Source organism: Cucumis sativus, chromosome 4, assembly GCF_000004075.3.
Source record: "Cucumis sativus cultivar 9930 chromosome 4, Cucumber_9930_V3, whole genome shotgun sequence".
Classification (NCBI taxonomy): domain Eukaryota; kingdom Viridiplantae; phylum Streptophyta; class Magnoliopsida; order Cucurbitales; family Cucurbitaceae; genus Cucumis; species Cucumis sativus.
Window position 1 is genome coordinate 22907672 of NC_026658.2, and position 23483 is coordinate 22931154.

Sequence of the window (23483 nt, forward strand, 5' to 3'; positions counted from 1 at the left end):
TTAAAATTAAGTTAATTTTCATAAATATAACTATCTGATCAAATATTTACCACTCGTATAACAAAATGAAAAAATGACGAAACTGATCATTATTATTTTTTAATATTTCAGGTTCGTATTTTTCTTCTACAATTTTCTTTTATTTTTTTCTTAAACGGTTATTTAATTCAAGATTGTGGTATCCAAATTTAAACCATCATTATACCAAATCTAAATGATTTTTTACGGGATGTCAATTAACTACTATTTATTGGGCCTAAGAAAAAATCTCTTAAAATGAAGGCAGCAAAATAGATTGTTGGTTAAAAGTAAAATAATAAATATAGAATTGAAGGAAGAGAAATGATAAAATTTAGAATTTAGAATAAAAGAATGGGAAATAAAAAACTAAAAAAAAAAAAAACATAGACTAAATTGTATCTAATTATTAGTCGGATAAGATTTAAGAAAAAAGAAAAAAGAAAAAAGAAAGGTTAAAATGAAGGCAAGAAATACATTGTTAGTTTAAAGTTAAATAGAGAGAAGTGAAGGAAGAGAAATGATAAATTTAAAATATAGAAAGAGTATATAAAAAAAAAAAGAAAATGAGAAAAGAGCGGAAATTCCAATTAAAAACAGAAAGGGGCAAATAAGCAAATAATTACAAAAAAGTGTCGACATTTGAAGTTGACTTCAACCAAAAATTTCAAGTCTTTCCTCACTTCCCCCCATTCTTTTCTTTTCATGTCGACATTTTTTCGCCATTCTTTTCTTTACTTCTTAATTCATTTCATTATTTCTTAACTCTAACATTTAATATTCCTTTTTTCTTTCCTTCTTCTCTTCTTTCACTTCCTATAAATCCCTTCCTCTATTTTCGTATACTCTGTTTTTCCCCCCTCCTCCTTCAATAAGCCCTAATCATTCTGTTCAATCTCCCCCATCTCAATGCCAATGCCAATGCCCCATTTCAACCCTCCTTCTCTTCTTTCTCTCTTCTTCTTATTATTTCTTCTTCTCATTCCTTCCGTCCTCGCTGCACCCGATTGCCAGTGTCCCGAGGATTCCGAAGATGACGGTAAACGAGATGAAACTTTAGCTCTCAAATACAAGGTCGTTGCCATAGCTACCATTCTTGTCGCTGGAATTATTGGAGTGGTGATTCCTTTGTTAGGGAAGCTGATTCCGGCCTTAAGTCCGGAGAAGGATATTTTCTTTATCATTAAAGCTTTTGCTGCTGGAGTTATATTAGCTACTGGATTTATTCATGTTCTTCCCGATGCTTATGGGAATCTTACCTCCTCCAAATTGAACGAGCATCCGTGGGGGAAGTTTCCGTTCACTGGTTTAGTGGCTATGGTTGCGGCTATTGGTACTTTGATGGTGGATGCGGGTGCGAGTTCTTATTATACTCGGATTCATCTTAATAAAGCTCAGCCGGAGTTGAATGGTGATGATGAGATGCGCGGCGGCGGCTGTGGCGCTCATGATGGTCATGTTCATGTTCATACTCATGGCACTCATGGTCATGCTCATGGCTCAGCCGATGTGGGTGGCTCATCGACGGAGATTCTCCGCCATCGTGTCATTTCTCAGGTAACTTTTCGAAACTGATGTCTCATTCTTTTAAAACTTCATTATTATTTATTTCCTCCTTTACTTCTTACTAATTCTGATTGGTTTTTCGCTCTTTTGTTCTTCTTCATCACAATTCCACACCTGTCTTTCAATTTAAAATTTCATTTCAATCCATCTTAAATTCAATCCTTACTATTAGTTTGTTTACCTCAAACCTTTTGTTGATTTTCTCTTATCAAATTTTATGATAGTTTGTGCACAAACTTTCAACCTTGGAAGTATATACACATTTTTCTTAAATAAATGACAAATTTCAAGTAAACTTGTTATGAGGTGGGTCCAACAATAATGAAAATATCTATTTTGATTTACGTGGATGGATGGGACTTTTCTATAACAATAATAAAAATGAAGATTTTTGAAAACATCCTAATGAAAGTAAAAAAGAAAAAGAAAAAAAAGGTTTAAACAATATTATAAAAAGAAAAATAGAAAATGTTGAATTGAAGTAAGTGGTGGATTATTAAATGATAATTAGAATTGAAATGAAAAGGATGGAGGAGGTTTAATTAAATAAAGATAGAAATAGTTTGGTTAATGTGTGTTGATGTGTTTATGGGTATTTAGGTATTGGAGCTTGGGATAGTGGTACATTCGGTAATTATAGGAATAGGTTTGGGTGTCTCTGAATCTCCAGAAACAATAAGACCTCTTGTCGCCGCCATCACTTTTCATCAGTTATTTGAAGGGATGGGCCTTGGAGGTTGCATTGCTCAGGTACTACTTCTCTTCCAACTCTCCCCTTTTCCCTTCTCTCTTTCTTTATTTTCTAACTTTCCAATGTTTTCTACTTACATTTCTTTTTCTTTTAATAATTTGTAACCCATAAACTGGATGGGGATTGTATGATATGATGGGTTTGTCCATTTCTAATTCAATTTCTGGGTCCTTCCTCTTTTCTCTGCATTCATTGACTTTGTTGCCCACAAAAGTTGACCTATTTATTTTCAAATATTTCTGCTCAAACTTCAACCAAAAAGTTTCTCCTCCTTTTCAAATTTTAAAAAATAAGAAGAAGAACAAAAAAAGGCAATCAATCATACCATACTTATCTATGAAATTATAGCATATATTAAATTGAGTTGCCTTTTTCGGTTTGAACTTCCTTTTTCTACCTCGTATTTCACACATAATTATTATTTTTTATATTCTTCAAAAAGGAAGTTACTTACTATTTAAACACATCTTTTTACTTCTTCTCACTGTTGTCTATAATTTGCATGTTTTCTATAATTTGAGTCTTACAATACAGATAAATATTTTAAGGTAGTTTATTAAATTTAAATGTTATTTTGAAATGTGCAGGCAAAGTTCAAAAACAGGGCAACAATACTAATGGGGCTTTTCTTCTGTTTGACAACGCCAATTGGTATAGCAATAGGAATTGCAGTAACCAAAACTTATGATGAAGACAGCCCAAAAGCACTTATTGTTGAAGGAATTTTAAATGCAGCATCTTCTGGTATCTTAATCTATATGGCTCTTGTTGATCTTCTTGCTGCGGATTTCATGAACCCTAGAATGCAAAGCAATGGAAAGCTTCAACTTCTTGCCAATGTTTCCCTTATTCTTGGAGCTGCCTTGATGTCTTTACTTGCCATTTGGGCATAGAAATATCCACACAAAATTCCTTTTTCTTTCTTCTTCTTCCTTTTTTTTTTATGTTTGAAAATATATATTCACACCAATATCTCAATTAGTTGAGTTATTTTCAAGTTACGTGATATGTTAAATTGTGTATAGTTTATTTGGTGATAAATGTTTTGCACTTGTGGATTTTTTAATACTATAATTGTATAGAGGGGAGATTGTACCTCTCACCTCTTCAAGTTTATTTGGTGATAAATGTTTTGCACTTGTGGATTTTTTAATACTATAATGTTAGAGGGATTCCACCCTATTTTGTTTAGTTTAGAAAAATTTAATTAATGTAAAAGAAAAGGAATTTGGGATTTTAATGATTTTGGAAGTAGTGTGTGAATTAATTATTCAACAAATGTTATGTATGGTTTTCAATATTATTGTTCCAATGGTTGGTCTCTTATCATCTGTTTTAGAACTCTGTGTTTTGTGTAAATATCTTTTGTTAGGTTAAAACTAAAATATTAATTATCATCCAAGTTGGTTCATTCTATAGTTCTTTTATTTCTTAGAATTTATACTTAGTTCCCTAATTTTTATATCATTTTAAAATTGATTAGGTATTCAAAATTAATTATTAGATGTTAGTATTCTACTTGGAGAACATTAGGATTAAAAGTATAATACTTCAAACTTAGAGACTGAGAAAGAAAATACAAAAACTCAAGGATAAAAACGTAATATACCGTAAAACTTACAAGACAATCAAATAAAATTCCAAGACAAAGAAACCATCAAAGGCCACATTGATTAAATACTTTCAAGGCAAAGACCATTGTTAAATGATAGTGACCTTTCCTCGCTCCTTGGTCAGGATTACGAGAGTAATCAATTAAAATCGTGAAACTAATAATTGTATTAAGTTATGTATATCAATTTACACTTTCTTCCAAACATTTGTTTAACTTATATGGTATAAATTTAGAATTTGAGTCAAATAAACTCCTTAAGTTGTAAATCAGTTTAGACCATTTATTGTGCTCAATTATTTTTAAACCCGCAAACATATTAATTATAAAATGTATGTAAAATTCTTCAAATCTTAGATTAAATGTATATACATGATTTTCATATAAAATTTTCGTAAAAAAATCTAAATAAATCAATTTATGATATCTTTTCAAATAAAGGATAATAGAGTGTTTAAATGAAAATTAAGAAACGAATCTAAATTGATATTTATATTTTAAATAAATACATTCCATAAACTTTACAAGTATAAATTGATAATAATATTTTTGAAACGGTTTTTCTCAAATTGTGTAGCTTACTAAATGTCTCTATCAAAATCTTAGTCAGAGAAATTATTACCACCATTTTTTCTACTTTCAAGTTCACATCTCTTCAATAATAATAATAATATTCTTTTTCATAAAAAAGTTGACTTAAGGAAAAAGAAAAACTAAAGACTAAAAACAAAGGGTAAGATTGTAAATATGGCCATTCACATTGTGACAAAATTGAGTAACTTTGATTGGGACATAGGAGTCAATAATAAGTTACAAAAACAATTTTTTTTTTTGTATAAAGTTTTTTTTTGAAGAATGTCATATCAAGATCGTACTAAAAAAATTAAATAAATAGAAATAATACCAACTAAAAATCATATCCCAATTTTTGGTATTGGAATATTAGAGAATTAGGTGTTTGATTACATAAATAAAAAGAATTTTAGAGAATTGTAGAAAAGAAATTTAAAATATCTCAAACTAAAAAAATTATTTTACAATGGTAATAGTAAAATGCTAATAATATACAATAACATTATACTTTGAGGGTAGGTTTTAGTTTTAATTTTATTGTAAACTCAAGTCAACAAAAATGAAGCTCAAGTTTTGATCGTTTTAGTTCTCAAAGTGAATTTTCACTTATCTTCAAGTTTAGAAGTTTGTTCCCGTTAAAATTCTATACTAATAATTCTATTAATTTAAATTTTAGACTTTCGAAAGTTTGTCCTTCTATACAATATAAAATAATAAAAATTAAGGAAAATGGTAAAAAATAAAACATTCGAAAAATATTTATGCAAAAAATTTTGTTTGATTGAGTGTAATTAATTTGTCAATTTTTTTATAATTTTGAAAAAACCCAAAAAAATTAACATAAAATTTCGATGATTGTTACAAATTTAAAAAGCTCAATCGTTACAAAAATGAAATATATAAAAACAAAATAATTCTAATACAAAGTTGATGAACTAAATTATTAAAGTTAGGGTGGACCGAAACTGCTTTTTAATATACTTTTTTCTTCAAACAAAATATAATTTTCATGAATGGACTTCATCTCAAACTCGAACTCCATTAATTCCAACCACGTTTACCCTCAATTTTGTGGGGATAATTTTACTACAACTCTCAATCCAAATCTTAGTCATAGAAATGATCACACCAAACCAATTGAAGGACTAATGGTGTTGGTATTCTACCAATATTCGAGTATGACACAGCTTATATTTCAAAAACTATTTTTCCAAGACTAAGTTCCTAAAATATGGCCATTTACATTGTGACAAAGATTTTGATAATTAGTTTCAAATATTAAATATTTACAAACTACTCATGTGGTTGGTTAAAAGTTAAAGATTTTAAACCTTTAAAAAATATACTTTCAACTTAGTTAGCCTCTGTTTTGAGAATTTTAATTGATGAGAAATTTTGTAGTAGTATATATATTTTGAAAGGATAATTTTAATATTGGGAAACCCCCATGTGGATGAGCATGGTTTGTTTTGTGGTCTGTTTGGTCAAAGATTTAAATTCAATATAGATGGCGATGGGGCCATTATGATCCTTTGTGTTCAATGCTTTTGCTTGACTTTGGTACCCACATCCATTGACCTCTACATATATCATTTTTCATAACATAAAGAGAATATATCAATCATGCCTTTTCTATTATATAAAATTGAGTTTCCCTCCTACGGCTTCTCTTTCTTTTTTCTACCTCTACTTTACACATAATTATTGTTTCATATTCTTCCAAAACCAAGTTTGTTACTTATTAAACATCTTATTCCTTCCTATAATCTTAATCACATTATCATATAAAATTTATATATTTTTCAATTAAAGAGACTAACAATTTTCACCAATAACCTAATTGCATTATAGATTTTAGGAATGATCAACTTAAATTAGCAAGTTAAAAGATATTTGGTGAACAGTTATGAAGGCTATGCGATGAACCCAAATTGATATCTTATATACACTTTCTCTATTATTACGAGTAGACAGTTATGTGACAAACGCAAACAACAACTTAAGTAGAGATCAACCATGGGCTACAAGTGAAGGCCCAAACCCAATAGTCAAGTTCATGACCCAATCATTGTGACTGTCTCTTTGAATTAAAGTCTGAGTCCAATGTTGAATTGGACTGACCTATTGGATTAACACCTATTGGATTAACACCTATTGGGTCCGGCTCACAAATTTATCCAAATAGGTCGACCCAATTGTCAAAATGGTGACCATATTACACTGCAAGCAATCAAACATTGTTATATTTCTTAGTATGCATATGCATGTCTCTTTTATTTTTTCTTTGATCTTCAAACATGTTTTCATGGATACTATATTCTCCCATTCATTCTTGATGACATGCTTGATGAAACACACAGCTAAAATCAACAAGTATTAATTTTATGAAACACATGATCGATAAAACGATTAAGATCATTGAAAGAAGATCCATCCTCCATTGTTGCCTTCTTACTTTCCTCACTCTTAACCATCACCCCCTTCTTCATCTCCTCTGAACCTTCCATCAACTTTCGTATCCCCGCCTCAATCTTATCCGCCCTCAACTCCCCCTCCGCCGCCCCCACCATACTATAATCCAAGGACACCTCCACCCCCACTCCCAACTCCACCGCCATGTGAAACGCATTCAACTGCTGCTCCGCATACATCGGCCACGTCGCCACTGCCACACCGTTCCACAAACTCTCCAGCACTGAATTCCACCCGCAATGCGACACAAACCCTCCCGTCGCCGGATGTTCCAATATTTCCATCTGCGGCGCCCACCCCATCACTTTTCCCATTCCGCTCGTCCGATCCACGAATCCTTCCGGCAGAACACTCTCCGGTGGTACCTGCCGTATGGACCAGATGAATCGGACTCCACTTCGCTCTAAGGCATCTGCAATCTCTTTGGTTTGAGATTCATTGAAGATTCCCATTGATCCGAAACAGAGGAGCACCACCGACGACGGTGGCTGCTCGTCTAACCACTTCAAAATCTCATCCCGTTCGATTTGGGGATTTTTTTCCTTCACATTCAAAATAGGTCCAACGGCGTACACCGGAGGGAGATTCTGATTGGCGAACCAGTTAATCGCACCGGATTCGAGCTCGGAAAATGTGTTTACTAAAAACCCACTTGCTTCTCTGAACTTGCGAGTGAGATTGTGCGCCCATTCAATCGTTTCCTTATCGTAAAAAATGGTGGAAATCACTTTCCTCGGAATCGGATTTTTGAAACCCGGGAGGGCAAACTCTGTTACAGAGTTGAGCAATTGGTCCATGTCGTGATTGAATTCATAGTCGTAGAGTTCTTGAAGATGGAAGAGAAGGGCAAGGAAGGAAGCGCTGGAAGTGTAGAAGACGAAAGTGGGAACAGAAAATTGTTTGGCTACATCCAGCATTGGAATGCAGAACATGTCGACGACGAAGCCAGCGAGTGTAGGGGAATCCGGCGCGGCGATGAGATTGGCGACGGCGTCGGCGACATTTTGTTTCTGGGATTCGACGAGGGGTTTTAAGATGGTGGTTTTATTAGTGTTGCCGGGGATGGGTTGCTCCGGGAGAGTGAAGAATCGGAGGCGATGGTTGGCATAGGAGGAACAGAGAGATTGAATTTGATCGGCAGATCTGGTGGGGAAAGGGATTTTAATGATGAAAATAGTGATAGAGAGAAAAGGGTGTCGAGTTACGAGAAGGTGGGCGAGTTGGAGGGCGGAGGTCAGGTGGCCGATGATCGGGGTGGGGATGAAGATGAGCTCCAGTTTCTTCATTTTGGGGGAAGAAGATGGGTTGAATTAATGGCTTTTTATAATTAAAAAAAAAAGGTCCTTATTATTATTTTATTATTTAAAATGGTTTAAGTTTATATTTTGATTGATGATATGTTTATAATTGAAGGTTAAGGGTAAGGGATGGACAGCATAGAAATTTGTAAGCGTTAGGAGAAAATGATGAAAGGTGAGATGGACAAAAAGTCATGTCATCAAGAATTCGTACCTTCTAGGAAAGTTTAAAATGTTTTGTTCAACTGAAATCCTCCTCAACCTGTCAAATCAGCCCATACCTCTATTCTTTATCTAAATTATCTCTTCCTGTTTTTACATCTTTATTCCCAAATTCAAAATGTAAATCAATTGTATATATTGAGCACTAGGTGAAGTATACAGAGGACAAATTCAGAAATCATTCTTAAAACCTAATTTAATGGGATGTAGATGATGTCATTGCTTTGCTGTTTTTTTTATTTATAGAGAACTAGATAAGTATTGTTAATTTCGTATTTTTAGAAATCAGTATTTTGTGATGTTTGAGATATTTGGGTAATACTTACGTGCTCCACTGCTTCTCTTTAGTTTTAAATTTGTGCCAATTATTATTATACTCAGATTTAACCTTTTATTTATCCAACTAAAAGTAATGTCCCCTATAAATAAGTATATATACACCTTATAACCAAAAAAAGAAAAACTTTTCAAACTTATATGTTTTATAGGATTATACTTATTTGATTATTTTAATTTGGCTTTGGCTATCACGACTTCAATGAAACGATTAAGAGCAGTAAAGGAAGAGCCATTCTCCATTACACTTTTTCTACTCTCTTCGCTCTTCATCTTCACCATTTTCCTAATCTCCCCATCCCCCTTCATCACTTCCTTAATCCCACTCTCTATCTTCTCCGCCCTCACTATGCCCTGCCCGGTTTCCGTTGATATCTCCACCGCCAATCCCAACTCCACTCCCATCTCTACCGCATTCAACCCCTGCTCTGCGTACATCGCCCATGCCCCAATCGGCACTCCAAACCACAGGCTCTCCAGAATCGAATTCCATCCGCAGTGCGACACAAACCCTCCGGTCGCCGGATGCTCTAGAATCTTCATCTGTGGCGCCCACCCAATCACTCTCCCCATCCCCGCTGTCCGATCCAAAAACCCCTCTGGAACAACTTCTTTAATGTAATCCGTGTTCTGTATTTCCCCTTCCGATGATGGCTCCCGTAACGACCACACAAATCGGTACCCACTTCGCTCCAAAGCTTCTGCGATTTCCTTCACTTGATCTCGACCGAAGCTTCCCCTGCTTCCAAAGCAGAGGAATACCACCGATTGGAACGGTTGTTCATCTAGCCATTTCAGGATCTCATAACCTTCACTGGAGCTGTTCTTATTCAGATTCAGAATCGGCCCAACCGCATACACGGGCGGAAACGTGGAGGAGCTCGAAGAATCGGCAAACGCTTCTATAACATTCGATTCCAATTCAGAGAAAGTGTTGATCAAGATGCCGTTGCTTTCTCCGAATCTTCTAACGCTTTCGTGTATCCATTTAGCGTTTTCGTCGAAATAAGCGGTGGGAATTGCTTTGGCTGTAACAGGGTTAACGAAACCGGGGATGGGGATTTGAACATCTGGGTTTAGGGATTGATGGGTACGATCGTAGAGGTGTTGAAGATGGAGAGTGAGAGAGAGATTTGCAGCGCTAGAAGTGGAGAAGAGATAAGAAGGAACCCCCAATTGGTTGGCTACATCGATCATGGGGGTGCAGAACATATCGAGAACGAAGCCGGCGAGGACAGTGGGGGAATCGGGGGAGTTGGAAATAAGGTCGGCGACGGCGTGAAAAACATTCTGTTTTTGGGTTTGGATTGTGGTTTTGATTAGAGAGATGAACTGGGGGTGATGGGGAAGAGGAGGGATTTGGGGGAGGATGATGATTGGGATTGTGGAAGAGGGGAGAAGGGAGTGGAGCTTGGTGGAGGTAATGGTATGCGATGGTGGTGGGATGATGAAGAAGGTGACGGAGAGGCGGTGGTTGCGGCGGATGAGGAGGTCGGCGAGATGGAGAGTGGCGGAGAGATGGCCGATGTCTGGCCAGGCAATGAAAATCAACTCCATCTTCATTTTTTTTTTTAGTTGAGGTGTTTGAGTGAATCTCAATGCTTTGAATTTTTGTAGCATTATTAGATTCATGTTTTCTTCTTTGTTATAGAAGAAAAGTAATAGAAGAATTGATTTGTGGAAAATGAAATTTTGAGGTTAACCAACGACTTTTCTTAGGTTCTCTAACTCAATAGAGTTGAGAACAAAAGATTTCTCGCAACATTTGGGATATTTCAATCCTATAATTAAATAAATATTTATGTTCAATTAAATCATTTATACAAAATAAAGTTAATTAATTATTTAACTAACTCCTAAACATCAACTAAATTAGGGTTATTATTATTATATTAATTGATTTTTTATTTACCTTTCAACTAAACATAATTATATTACTTACTAAAAACAATTAAAATATCGATATTTAACTATATTAATTTATATTAAATAGTTAAGATATCATAAAATATTAATGAGAAAGAAACTAGTTGGGATTTATTAGGTATAAAAAATGTATTTATATTTAATAATTAGTTAGAATTAACAATAATGAATCATTTTGTATGAATCCTACACTTTTGCACAGTATTAAAAGATTATGCGAAATGAATTTTAAAGTTTCCTGAATAATATTTGTCCATACTTCTAACATGTGAAATTTTGTAAATCAAAAGTGAAAATAAGATGTCTTGAAACAAACATGAACACTCCATTTGTGAAGCAAGTTCTTTGAATACTAAGATTTTCATATGTTAATTTTCAAATTCCAAAACAAAAAAAACATGTAACAATTACTAAAAGGAGACTATAGAATTTAAATTAATACAACTTAAATTAATTTTTTTTGTGGTTAGTTAAAAAAGTTATACAAATATGGTAGGATATAAAAGAGAAATATAGTGGAGGTTTGGAGGTTTGGAGGCTTGGACTCAACGCAAATTTACTCAAATTGGATTGGGTTATAAAGAAAGAAACAGAGAAATGAGAAAATAGGTAGAGAAGTAAGCAGAGAGAGATAAGACTGAGAATTTGAGAAATACAGAACTTGGGGTTTATTCCAACAAAAAGAAAAGCTTTACCACTAAATATTCTGTTTATTTCAAAAATCTCTCCTTCACTGTTACAGACATTTTTTCATGAATTATATGAAACCAAAATGGCATTAGTAGTTGCCCTCTTGTAAGTTAGTCAAAGCATCATCAATGAAATGACGTAATGAATTGAAGGAGGATCCACCTTCCATCATACTTTTTCGACTTTCTTCACCTTTTACTTTGATTTTCTTCCTGATCTCATTACCAGAATCGCCCATCAATTTTCTGATCCCGCTTTCTATCTCTTCTGCACTCACTATTCTCGACCTTCCTATATGAAAATCCTTCACGTAGTCTAATGTGAGCTCCACTGCCAATCCTAATTCCACCACCATTTCAAATGCGTTAAATTGTTGTTCGGCATACAATGGCCATGTTGCCATTGGTACACCATGCCATACACTCTCCAACGTTGAATTCCAACCACAATGTGATATGAATCCTCCAGTGGCAGGATGGGACAATATTTCTATTTGTGGTGCCCACCCGATGACCCTTCCAATATCGGCTGTTCGGTTGAGAAATCCCTCAGGTAGGACGTCGTTGATGTTAGCATAGTTGCTTGGCTCTTCAAACTTACCCTTTGGTGGGGGCTGTCGAAGGGACCATAAGAAGCGAACCTCACTTCGCTCCAGTGCTCGAGCAATCTCTAGCACTTGATCCTCGTCAAAGCTTCCTTTGCTACCAAAGCATAGGAAAACCACTGATGCTGGAGGTTGATCATCTAGCCACTTTAGTATATCTGCACCATTTAGAGCATTGTTGCTTTGTGTAACACCAATACTCTTCAACTGCAAAATGGGTCCAACAGTATACACCTTTGGGATTTTCGAAGAGCCATTTGACATCCATTTGACTATTTGTGGTTCCATCTCTACAAATGTATTGATCAAAATACCTTTGACTTCTGATCTAAATCTTTTAGTATTATCATGAAACCAAGCAGCCATGTCTTTATCAAATAAGAAGGGGGGGATGGCTTTATTAGGAATTGGATTGATAAAACTTGGCAGAGCTAACTCAACATTTGAATTTTGCAACTGTTCTGCTGTGCTATTGTTTTGATTGTAAAGCTCTTGGAGATGAAAGCTAAAATCAAGAAAGCCAGCATTGGATGTGTAAAACAAATAACAAGGAACCTTAAATTCATTAGCCACATTTATCATACTGGTGCAAAACATATCAATGACAAATCCGACAAGACGGTTCGAGTCATGAATTAAGTTGGTCACAATTTCCCTCACATGGGGCTTGTGGCTTTCAAGGAATGCTTGCAGCATAAGGGGGGGAGGTTCACTACTTTGGTTTGGGAAGGGAAGTTCAGGAAGAACAATAAAGCGTATAGATTTACCCTCGAAAGACGCTGAAAGTGACTGAATACGTTCCGTCGTCGTTTTGATGTCATTGGGAAGCTTGATGGCGAGCACAGTCACAGAGAGACGGTCATCTCGGCTAACAAGAACATTTGCCAGCTCGACCGTGGATGCAAGATGGCCGATCCCCGGCCCAGGTATGAAAACTAACTCAAACTTGTTCATTTGATTCAAAAGATAATTAGCGTCTTATCTTTTGGATCTTCAAGCCTGTCTTATCTTTTGGATTGGAGTTGGTTAACCACATATATAACAATTTTTCTTGCTTGGAGAAGAAGACAAAATGAATCTTTGTAAAGGAAATGGACAAATGAAGACTACAAGTAGAATTGGCAAACCATATATAAGACACATATTAAAGTCTAAATACGTCATGGCTTTGCTGTTCAAAGAAAGATAATAAATCAACTTGCAGTTTTGTTGTAGTTTTGCACTGAGAAAAAGAAGCAGACAAGCTAAGAAAAAAAGGCAGGTTTTTTCCCCTTTGAAACTAATAAACAATGAATGTTGAATCTTTGATAAAGAATAATATTTGATTTGAAAACGTGGGATGTCTCATTTACTAATATTATTCATTCCCCAAGTGGGAATCTTTTTCTTGTTTTTGTTTGTTTGTTTAAGTGTTATGTCTTTGATTTATCTTAGTTTGACTATGAATAATCTTTTGTTTTCTTCGTCAAAAATTTACTGTTTGAAGTGTGATCAAAGTCCTCTATTAACCGGATAAGGAAAAGATCATGAGACCTTGTTAAATTTTAGGCCGAAATAAACCTTTGCTTGGGATCTAAAAACATTCAACTATATACAATAAATTCAAGTCATAAACCACTCTCTATTACCTCTTATCATTTATTATTCTTGACCTTTCCTCACAAAAATCCTTTCAACAAACTTGACAACACATAGGGCTGTCATCAACTTAGGCTTTTAATTCAACTAGATTCGACAACATGTTTAGATATTATATTAAAGCAGGTTGCTTCAGCCTCGTTAACTTAAGTTTTTAGGTTCAGTTGGTGATTTAAGATGGTATCAAATCAAGTGGTCTAGGGAGGTTCTTTGTTCAAGCCTCACAACATTATTTCTTCCCCAACTTAATATTGATTTTTACTTGTAGAATCATTCTTTATATTTCAAAGTCTACAAGTAAAGGAGAGTGCTAGATATTATATTAAATGCAATGTTCTTTTGTTGACAAGTGAGTAGGAATGTTAGATATAATATTAAACTTGTCTTTACTCACTCAATTAAGTTTATAGGTTAGATTGGTGGTGATTTAAGACAGAGAAATGAAAATTTTTCATGCACTAAGCATATGAAACTATAAAATGGTCCAATGAGATGAAGGAAGATTCACCCTCCATTACACTTTTCCTACTTCACTTCAGTTTTGACTTGTACTTTCTTATCTATCTCTTCCATATATTGATCCAAATACCTTTGATTTCTTATCTAAATCTTTTGAGATTATCATAAAGCCAAATAGCAGTCTTATAATCAAACAAAGAGTGGGACGATTTTGTGCTAGGTAATCGGATTGACAAAACCAGACATAAATAACTCAGTTTCTGAGTTCTGCAACTGTTCCACCAACTCCTTACTATAATACTAATTGTAAAGCTCAAAAGCATAAGCAAGAGAGCCAATAATAATAGAAGTGTAAAACACATCATAAGGAACCTCAAATTCTTTAGCCACATATCTATCATGGTGCGGTGCAGAACATATATACAACAAGTCCAACCACTCTGGGAGGTAGATAACTAACTAAAATGAAGTTATTTATACTAATATAAAAACATATTGGAGTTAGAGAGAGCTCGGCCCTTGAGCCTATGGTAAATTCGCTTTTGAGACTTCTCGCTTTACTCTTTTCCATTGGATGAGTTGACTAAAACATCATTTATGAAATGAACCAATGAGATGTAGGATGATCCACCCTCCATTACAGCTTTCCGAACTTCTTCGCTTTCGGCTTTGACTTGCTTTCGAATCTCATCCCCGTCGTCCATCACTTTTCTTATTCCGCTCTCTATCTCTTCTGCAGTTACTAGTTTTGACCTTTCTAAGCGATAATCCTTTTGATAATCTAATGTTATCTCCACTGCTAATCCCAACTCTACCACCATTTGAAAGGCGTTTAGTTGTTGCTCGGCATACATTGGCCATGCCACCATTGGCACGCCATACCATAAGCTCTCCAACGTAGAGTTCCAACCACAATGCGAAACGAACCCTCCAATGCTTGGGTGGGCTAATATCTCAACTTGTGGTGCCCAACCAATTATCTTTCCAACATTCGCTGTTGGGTCAAGAAATCTCTCTGGCAAGACGTCTTTGATATCAGCATAATCACTTGGTGCTACCCATTTTCCCTTGGGTGGGGGTTGCCGAAGTGACCATAAGAAGTGAACCCCACTTCGCTCTAGCCCTTGTGCAATCTCCTTCACTTGCTCCTCATCGAAGCTTCCCATACTCCCAAAGCACAAGAAGATCACTGATGCTTGAGGCTGATCATCGAGCCATTTAAGTATATTTACTCGGTTGACAGTGTTTTCTAAGTTCAAAATAGGTCCAACACAATACAAGGAAGGAACTTGTGAGGATGGGCCACTTGACATCATATTAACCACATGAGATTCTATCTCTGCACAAGTATTGATCAAAATACCTTTGATTTCTGATCTAAATTTCCTAGTATTTTCATACAACCAAACAGCCATGTCGTTATAAACAAATATACTAGGAATGACTTTACCCGGAATCGGATTGACAAAACTTGGTATAGTAAGTGATTCAGATTCTGAGTTCTTTAACTGTTCGACTACCCGGTTGCTATTATTCTGATCATAAAGCTCTTGAAGGTGAAAATTGAGAGCAAGAAAGGCAGCACTAGAAGTGTAAAACAAATAACAAGGCACCTTAAATTCTTTAGCAACGTCTACCATTGTCATACAGAACATGTCAAGGACAAATCCAACTAGTTGGGGAAAGTCAGGACTAGTTTGAGAGTTGACTTGATTGGCCATAGCTTCTCTAACGTGGGGCTTATAGATTTCTATAAGGAGCTGTGGCATACCATTTTGACATTCTTGTGGAAGGGGCAGTTCAGGAAGAAGGATCAAGTGTATGGATTTTCCAACAAAAGATGCAGAAAGTTGTTGGATATGATCCATCGATTTGTTGTCGTAGACAGTTGCATGACGAGCAGTGTGACAGTGAGACGGTGATCTCGAGTGACAAGAATATTGGCCATCTCAGCAGTAGATGCAAGATGACCTATTCCAGGTGCTGGTATGAAAACCCAGCTCAAACTTCTTCATTTAGTATTGGTACAAAGATTAGAACTCTAAAGGTGAAAATGGGAGTTTTTGATGATTGAAGAAGAAGAAGAGACTCCGTTCTTTATATAAAGAAAGCTTAGTATGAAGATCCACAAAATGAATGGCTACAAGAAAAGGAAACCACATACATTACGATAAGGTTTAGTATTAAAAAAAAAGAATTACAATGAGAGGAGGTATGCGGATAAAACCTTCGAGGAGGAGGTGCATGTCATTTGAAGATGAATGCATTAGACATAAAATTCAAGGTTAGATATAGTATATAACCATTAACTTTCACTTTTGGGTCAATACGTTTGTAAAAATTTAAACAGAAGCATCAAATAGGTTAAGTACCTCTTAGTTACAAGGTTTGAAAGCTAAGATAGACATAATCGATAGTTTAGATACCTACTATATCCTTTTAAAAGCAAGTTTAGAGACTTGGACACCAAATTTATTAGATACTTATTTAAGTTTTGGAAGACAGGAAGTTTATGAAGTATTTTTAGGAAGTAGTTCAGCCTCTTTTATAGTTGTTGATCATGCTATTATTTAATCTCCTCTCGCCTCTGCAATGTTCAACGATCGCCCTTTCTCCATTTTTCGCTCTCGCTTTCTGGTAACCACATCCAATGTAGTGATTCCACTCCATTCACCCCACTGCAACATTCTAATAGCCAGTGACGACACTACTGCCACTGGAAAAAAAATGGAGAAATTGGGAAAAGGAAGAAGAAAAGATAAAATTAATGGTAAATTTGTAAACTTGGTTGATGATGATGTAAGGAAAGGGGCATGGCAAATTCTCGAGTTTCAAAAAGTGAGGCAACGACCATTATGTGCATTATTAACTATCTTCAAAACAAGAGGGTTTTGACCAGAAACAAACTGAGTTTAGCTCTAAGACGAAGACAAACATCACAAACCAAAACCATCCAAGATGCCACTCTCATCACATTTAGAAGTGGTTGCTTTGGCAACAAAATGAAATGGTCTACGTGCTTTTAGGCTCATGAATGAAACTACGTCATTTAGTTTCCTCCTCCTGCCGAATTGGCCAAAACATCATCTATAAATTTTCCCAACGAGACAAAGGAGGAACCACCTTCCATTACACTTTTCCTACTTTCTTCACTTTTTGCTTTCACTTTTTTCCTTACCTCATTACTTTCTTCTCCCATTAATTTCTTGATCCCACTCTTTATCTCTTCAGCACTCACTAATCTTGGCTTGTCTTCACCAAAAGTTATTCGATAGTCTAACGTGACCTCCACTGCTAATCCCAATTCTACTACCATTTCAAAGGCATTGAATTGTTGCTCGGCATGCATCGGCCATGTCGCAATAAGCACGCCATGCCACACACTTTCTAGTACCGAGTTCCAACCACAATGTGATATGAATCCGCCAATGGCTGGGTGGGCCAATATCTCCACTTGTGATGTCCATCCAATGACTCTCCCAATACTCATTGTTCGATCGAGAAATCCCTCTGGTAGGAAGTTTCTGATGTCATTGTAGTTTTTCGGCGCTTCGAACTTACCCTTCGGTGGAGGTTGTCGAAGGGACCATATGAAACGAACCCCACTTTCCTCCAATGCATTCGCAATCTCTGCCACTTGAGCCTCATCAAAGCTTACCATAGTCCCAAAGCACACAAGGACCACTGATGATGGAGGTTGATCATCAAGCCACTTCATTATTATATCTGCATTGTTTTGAGCCTCACTTGATCCTGCCACTCCTGCATTTTTCAAGTGCAAAACAGGTCCAACAAAATATAAAGGTGGGAGGACTTGAGAGTAGGACTTCGCCACATGTGATTCCATCTCCTCAAATGTATTGATAAGAATCCCTTTGATTTCCAATCTAAACCTTTTAATATGGTTATGAAACCAAACAGCTTTGTCCTTGTTAGAAAAGAGGGTAGGAATGAGTTTACTAGGAATAGGATTAACAAAATTTGGCAAAGTTAACTCAACATTATCTGAGTTCAGCAACTGTTCCACCACTTCATTGCTACCATTCTCTTCATAAAGCTCTTGAAGATAAAGACTAAAAGCAAGAAAACTAGCACTGCAAGTATAAAACACATAACAAGGAACCCCAAATTCATTACCCACATCGATCATGGTTGTACAAAACATGTCGATGACTAACCCGACCAGCCGAGGCGAGTCGATACTTGTCGCTGCCGAGGCAGTAAGGTTGGATACAACCTCTCTAACATAAGGCTTGTAGCTTTCAACCAACACAATGAAGTCTTTTTTACTTTCTTCCGGAAGGGGCGGTTCTGGAAGGACGTTGAATTGTATATTTTTTCCTGCGAAAGATGTAGAAAGTGACTCAATACATTCAGCAACTTTGACATCATAGGGAAGCTTCATGGCAAGCAATGTGACAGAGAGACGATGATCTCGAGTGACAAGAACATTGGCCATTTCAACGGTGGATGCAAGGTGACCAATTCCGGGGGCAGGTATGAAAATGAGCTCAAACATTTTGATTTGTAATGAATTGCTTACAGATACACAGAGAATTGTTAAGCAATTGGTAGATGGGGAAGAAAAGTTGTTAGCTTTGTAATATGAAAGATAAGATTGGGACCAAAAATGTGTGGCTCTTGAATGAACAATATGTTATATGATGAATGTGATAGGATAAATTACACTCTTTTAATCACACATTGTTTGCTCATTTTGTGAGTGGAGACTTTCAAAATTATTACCAAACACATATTATTATAACACTACCAATCATATTCCTTTCTCCAAAACATATTATCATAATATTACCAATAATAACTCTAATCCCAAACACATATTATCATGACACTAAGATTATTATAATCTTAGGATTATCATAATCCTTTCTCCCATAACTTATTCTCTTCCCTAAACGCACCCTTAAAGATTATTACCAACTAGTATTCTAAGTAGATATTTTCTTAAACATGCTATAATCCACCGTCAATACTTGAATAAGTCAATATAACAAATGAAATAATGGGTTTCAACCCAGATTATATATAATACTCTACCCTCTAAACATAGACAATAATATCCACATATTATTACAAGTCATAAATTATAGTAACTCACTCCGTGCTTTAGTGCTTTAAATGTTCCCTAATTAAGTATTTAAATATGAAAGAAGTTAGACTCATCTGTTTTGAGTGAGATGTTAAGGAATAAAAGAAATAAAGTGAACAATGAATCTCACAAAGCAAAATAATACTCAATCCTAAATATTCTTTGAAAAAAAAATTGAAGTAGGGAACTGATGATAGATTAGAAGATGATCATTTTGTTGACTGATTTAGTTCTATAAAACCCAACCGATAAGGTGAATCGTACCATTTTCATTATCACAATCAGAAGATGTAGCTTATAATACTTAAATCCATCTTGAATATATTGTACTGATATTTGTGAATCTCACTCCAATAACCAAATAGAAAAAGGTAAACAGTATTCAAGGGAAAAAAGAAAGAAAAAATAGTAAGTGACTTTGTCATTAATGATTGGAGAATTGGGTCGAGCGTTGGATTTTATCCAAAAATCTGTCTAATAAAATAAAACTACTACTCTACTGACATCGGTGCACATACTATATGTTTGAGGAGTTCACCTCTTCAACTTTATGCTCTTTACCATTAGCTAGGCCCAGTGGTAAATCTGGTTTCTAGCCACACCCAAGTTATAACCTTTTGATTTGTCACCGTCTACTACACCCTTAGTTTCCTTCTCTGGGAGAGTTAATCAAAACATCATCAATAAATTTTCCTAATGAAATGAAGGAGGATCCACCTTCTATTACACTTTTTCTGCATTCTTCACTTTTTATTTTCACTTTCTTCCTTATCTCATTATTGTTGTTGTCCGTCAACTTTCTAGTCCCTTTCTCTATCTCTTCTGCACTCAATATACTCAATATTCTTGGCTTCTGTCTATTTCTTTATATGCATTTTGATAGTCTATAGTGACCATGTTGCCATCGGCACACTATGCCACAAACTTTCCAACGTCGAATTCCAAAACCACAATGCAACACAAACCCACCTCCCACCTATGATCGAGGATCAAAATATTGATATTAGTGTTTCAATTTTACAAAGATATCAATAAAAATCAATATTGACGATTATGTTCTTAACATATATATATATACACATTTGAGGAGTTGGAATCCATAGTCTCAGTGTTCTTGTTCAAGTGCAAAACAAGTCCAACAGGATAAAAAGGTGGGGCTGCAAAGAGGAATTCGTTGACAAAGAACATATCACATGTGATTCCAACTCCTCAAATGTATTGATAAAGAATACATTTTACATCAGATTTAGTTATTTTAACATGTTCATGGCACCAAACAGCATTATTGTTAATAAAGATGATACTAGGAATGACTTTACTTGGAACTTGATTCACTAAACTTGATACACTCAAATCAACATTTGAATCCTTCAGTTGTTGAATTACTTCATTACTACTATTATTCTGTGCGTAAAGTTGTTCAAGATATAAACTAAAAAAAAAAAAAAAAAACCAGCACCAGAAGTGCAATACGCATAAGAAGGAACCTCAAATTCATTAGCTATATCAACCATGGTAGAGCAGAACATGTCCAACACAAATCCAACAAGATGGTTAGTGGAGGTAGTAAGAAAGGAGATAAGAGCCTGTTTGACATGGGGTTTGTAGCTTTCAAGAACTATTTCCAGGAAGAAACGGTTCCCATTGTTTGGTATAGCAGGTAATGCAGGAAGAACAATAAATCGTATATGGATGTATTGTTTCTGTTGCTGGTATTACGAGGCTGTGCAGAAAGTGATTGGATATATTCATTAGCTTTGAGATCCAAGGGTATAGCTTAATGGCAATCATTGTGACAGCGAGACGATGATCTCGAGCGAGGAGAATATTTGCCATCTCGACCATGGAAATGATGTGACCGGATCCTGGCATTGGTATGAAAACCAACTCAAATTTCTTCATTTTGAGCAAGCTTGCAGAGAAGATTAAAAGAAATGGGAGATGTTTTGTTTGCACTGTGTAGAAGTAATTATTGATGGGATTTGGTTGTGTATTGTTGTAGAAAGGAAAGAGATTTTTTAAATGAAACCAAGTACTGGAGCAATGTTTATGGAAAAAATGAATAGTTTGAATTGCATATGGAATGATACTGTTTAAGAAAGGTATCCTTTTTTAACACTGTATAAGAACTTTTTCTCATGGAAATCAAAGGAAAAACTTTAACATAACACAACGATGGAATTAGAGCAAGAGTTGATGAGGCTGAGCAGAGGGACGGAATATATTGATTAGCTTTGGCATCAAAGGCCGGTAGGTTGAAGACTGAAATAAACGTGATGATCAATAATATTCTCTAGCTATATGTAAAGGTATTTAACTGCAGAAATAACTATCATAACCGAACCATATAATAATCTATCAACAAAGCATCTCCATATAAATATTCCACCAACACCTCCATATAATAATCTATCAACAACATCTTATCAAAGCTAACTACCAACTCCCCCTGTGAACATAAAAAAAATTACCATTTAAGATTGGTTCGCAGAGCTGGATGGTGGCAATAGGGACTTCAAATGACGAACAAGCCTATCAACTTCCAGTCTTCGATCAGAAAATAAATTGATGGATGTGCTAAGAGCTCAAGATTCAGCAGTGAGAGTATTAATAATCCGCGATGCCAAATCATGAGGAGTATGAATATCTTCCGCAGTTACATCCACACCTTCGAAGTCAAAAGTTCTAGGAGTCTTGGCAGGCCGCATAGAATGCTCTATATCAGGGACATGTGATCCCTGAAATAGTCTATAACTGAGTGATAATATCTTTGGGATCAAGCCCTGGGGCATCTTGCCCAGAAAGAATTCCAGGATTCAAATATGAAGCAATAAGCTGCAGAAGAATCTATGCAAAGCAATCGAGATCTTCACACCATACGTCCCTACATGTCTTAACAGCTGAGTATAGATGAACAAACCAACATCGACTAAGAAACCCATACCAATTTGATACAAAAGCATACCCAAGGTAGCTGAAACACTTGAAACATGAGATGATGGGAACCAGTTGACAATGCCTATCTTATGTAATATAACATATTTTATACTCAAAGAGACAACTGGAATACGATTAACAGACCAGACTGATAAAGTACTACCTGATAAAATCGAAGTTAATTCATCATTTGAAGGCAGAGATGGGGCACAGTTAGAAGAAACATTATTCCCAAGTAAACTATTAATAATAGCTGAAGAAATTCTGAATTGAGACCCTCGTATATGCACAAGCTGAAAATTTGAGCTACTAGGATCATTAAAGTAAGAACGAAGGTTCACAATGAGTTCTCTAATTAATCTTGGATAGAAAGGACCCACATTAGCAATCGTTTTGGAGAGGCCAGCTTTAAGAAATTCATAACACTAATGCAGAAGTGATGTTTATCATAGATGTTAACTTCATCTGCTATTCTTTTCTAGACAACATACTTCCACTATCGGACACTTTCTTCATGGTGGAAACAGATTAAATATTTGGTGGTCTGAGTTTTTGATCCACCTTCTTGAAGCATCTCCCTCGATCAAGAACCACGCTCTGATACCAATTGAAATAAACGTGATGATCTCAATAATATATCATCTAGCTATATGCAAAGTTATTAACTGCAGAAATAACTATCATAACAGAACGAGAGAAATTTGTTAATCCAGTTTCGTGAATAACACCTACGTTTGAGGAGTTTTCTGCTCAGATAAGATTCAACAAAGTAAATATTTTGTCTCATCTTACTGGTAAGCTCTTCTAAAAAAGCTATTGTATTAAAGTTATAACAAACACTTAAATAAAACAGACTCTATGCATATATGATTGAATCTTATTGAAGATAACTCTGGCTTCCCTGAGTTTGTTGAATGTCGATCAACTATCACTATAAGAATTTTGGTCTTTGACGACGTATAAAAATGTGGGCAGTTCTTATGAAAAATGTGAGTCAAGCTTCTGTCGACGTTTTTTTTTTGGGTGGCCGAAACACAGTCATCTTTTTCTTTATCCACGTTTTGACATTGCGTCGACAGAAATGCCCATGCAAATTAAAATTGTGAGCAGAAAAGATATTTCTAGCCACGAAAAAGACATCAACAGAAAGATATTTTTGCCGACCAAAATATACTTTTTTGCCACGAAAAGAACGTTGGCAGAAATGTATTTTTGTCCACGATCATCATTACGTCGACAAAAATATACTTTTTGGCCACGAAAAAGAGGTT

At 35.4% G+C, this 23483-nt stretch overlaps 5 protein-coding genes and 1 pseudogene across 5 annotated transcripts; 1 reads left to right on the forward strand and 5 right to left on the reverse strand.

The window, feature by feature from the left end:
• The first annotated feature begins 786 nt into the window (after positions 1-786).
• On the forward strand, positions 787-3575 carry LOC101215851 (zinc transporter 8). The gene is made up of 3 exons (XM_011655702.2): positions 787-1575; positions 2185-2334; positions 2923-3575. The coding sequence occupies exons 1-3, from the start codon at positions 928-930 to the stop codon at positions 3226-3228; spliced, it is 1104 nt and encodes a 367-aa protein (XP_011654004.1). The 5' UTR covers positions 787-927; the 3' UTR covers positions 3229-3575.
• A 2866-nt stretch (positions 3576-6441) lies between these two features.
• LOC101216094 (anthocyanidin 3-O-glucosyltransferase 2) lies at positions 6442-8507 on the reverse strand. Its single transcript, XM_004146013.3, has one exon. The coding sequence runs from the start codon at positions 8276-8278 to the stop codon at positions 6887-6889; it is 1392 nt and encodes a 463-aa protein (XP_004146061.3). The 5' UTR covers positions 8279-8507; the 3' UTR covers positions 6442-6886.
• Positions 8508-8855: 348 nt separating this feature from the next.
• Positions 8856-10625, reverse strand: LOC101216333 (anthocyanidin 3-O-glucosyltransferase 2). The gene has a single exon (XM_004146014.3). The coding sequence runs from the start codon at positions 10478-10480 to the stop codon at positions 9017-9019; it is 1464 nt and encodes a 487-aa protein (XP_004146062.2). The 5' UTR covers positions 10481-10625; the 3' UTR covers positions 8856-9016.
• A 759-nt stretch (positions 10626-11384) lies between these two features.
• On the reverse strand, positions 11385-13111 carry LOC101216580 (anthocyanidin 3-O-glucosyltransferase 2). The gene has a single exon (XM_004146015.3). The coding sequence runs from the start codon at positions 13020-13022 to the stop codon at positions 11553-11555; it is 1470 nt and encodes a 489-aa protein (XP_004146063.1). The 5' UTR covers positions 13023-13111; the 3' UTR covers positions 11385-11552.
• Positions 13112-14506: 1395 nt separating this feature from the next.
• LOC101216817 lies at positions 14507-16769 on the reverse strand (annotated as a pseudogene).
• Positions 16770-16994: 225 nt separating this feature from the next.
• Positions 16995-19839, reverse strand: LOC101217050 (anthocyanidin 3-O-glucosyltransferase 2). Its single transcript, XM_004146017.3, has 2 exons — positions 19814-19839; positions 16995-18805 (listed from the first exon to the last, which is right to left on the reverse strand). The coding sequence occupies exons 1-2, from the start codon at positions 19837-19839 to the stop codon at positions 17215-17217; spliced, it is 1617 nt and encodes a 538-aa protein (XP_004146065.2). The 3' UTR covers positions 16995-17214.
• Between the last annotated feature and the right edge of the window lie 3644 nt (positions 19840-23483).

Bases quoted from the DNA above. Each gene is read 5' to 3' on its own strand.
- LOC101215851 (XM_011655702.2), top strand. From the start codon at position 928: ATGCCAATGCCAATGCCCCATTTCAACCCTCCTTCTCTTCTTTCTCTC. The intron at 1,576-2,184 runs GTAACTTTTCGA...ATGGGTATTTAG, and splicing joins GCCATCGTGTCATTTCTCAG to GTATTGGAGCTTGGGATAGT. The intron at 2,335-2,922 runs GTACTACTTCTC...TGAAATGTGCAG, and splicing joins TTGGAGGTTGCATTGCTCAG to GCAAAGTTCAAAAACAGGGC.
- LOC101216094 (XM_004146013.3), bottom strand. From the start codon at position 8,278: ATGAAGAAACTGGAGCTCATCTTCATCCCCACCCCGATCATCGGCCAC.
- LOC101216333 (XM_004146014.3), bottom strand. From the start codon at position 10,480: ATGAATCTAATAATGCTACAAAAATTCAAAGCATTGAGATTCACTCAA.
- LOC101216580 (XM_004146015.3), bottom strand. From the start codon at position 13,022: ATGAACAAGTTTGAGTTAGTTTTCATACCTGGGCCGGGGATCGGCCAT.
- LOC101217050 (XM_004146017.3), bottom strand. From the start codon at position 19,839: ATGGTAAAGAGCATAAAGTTGAAGAG. The intron at 18,806-19,813 runs GTGAACTCCTCA...TGTTCATTCAAG, and splicing joins AAGAGCATAAAGTTGAAGAG to AGCCACACATTTTTGGTCCC.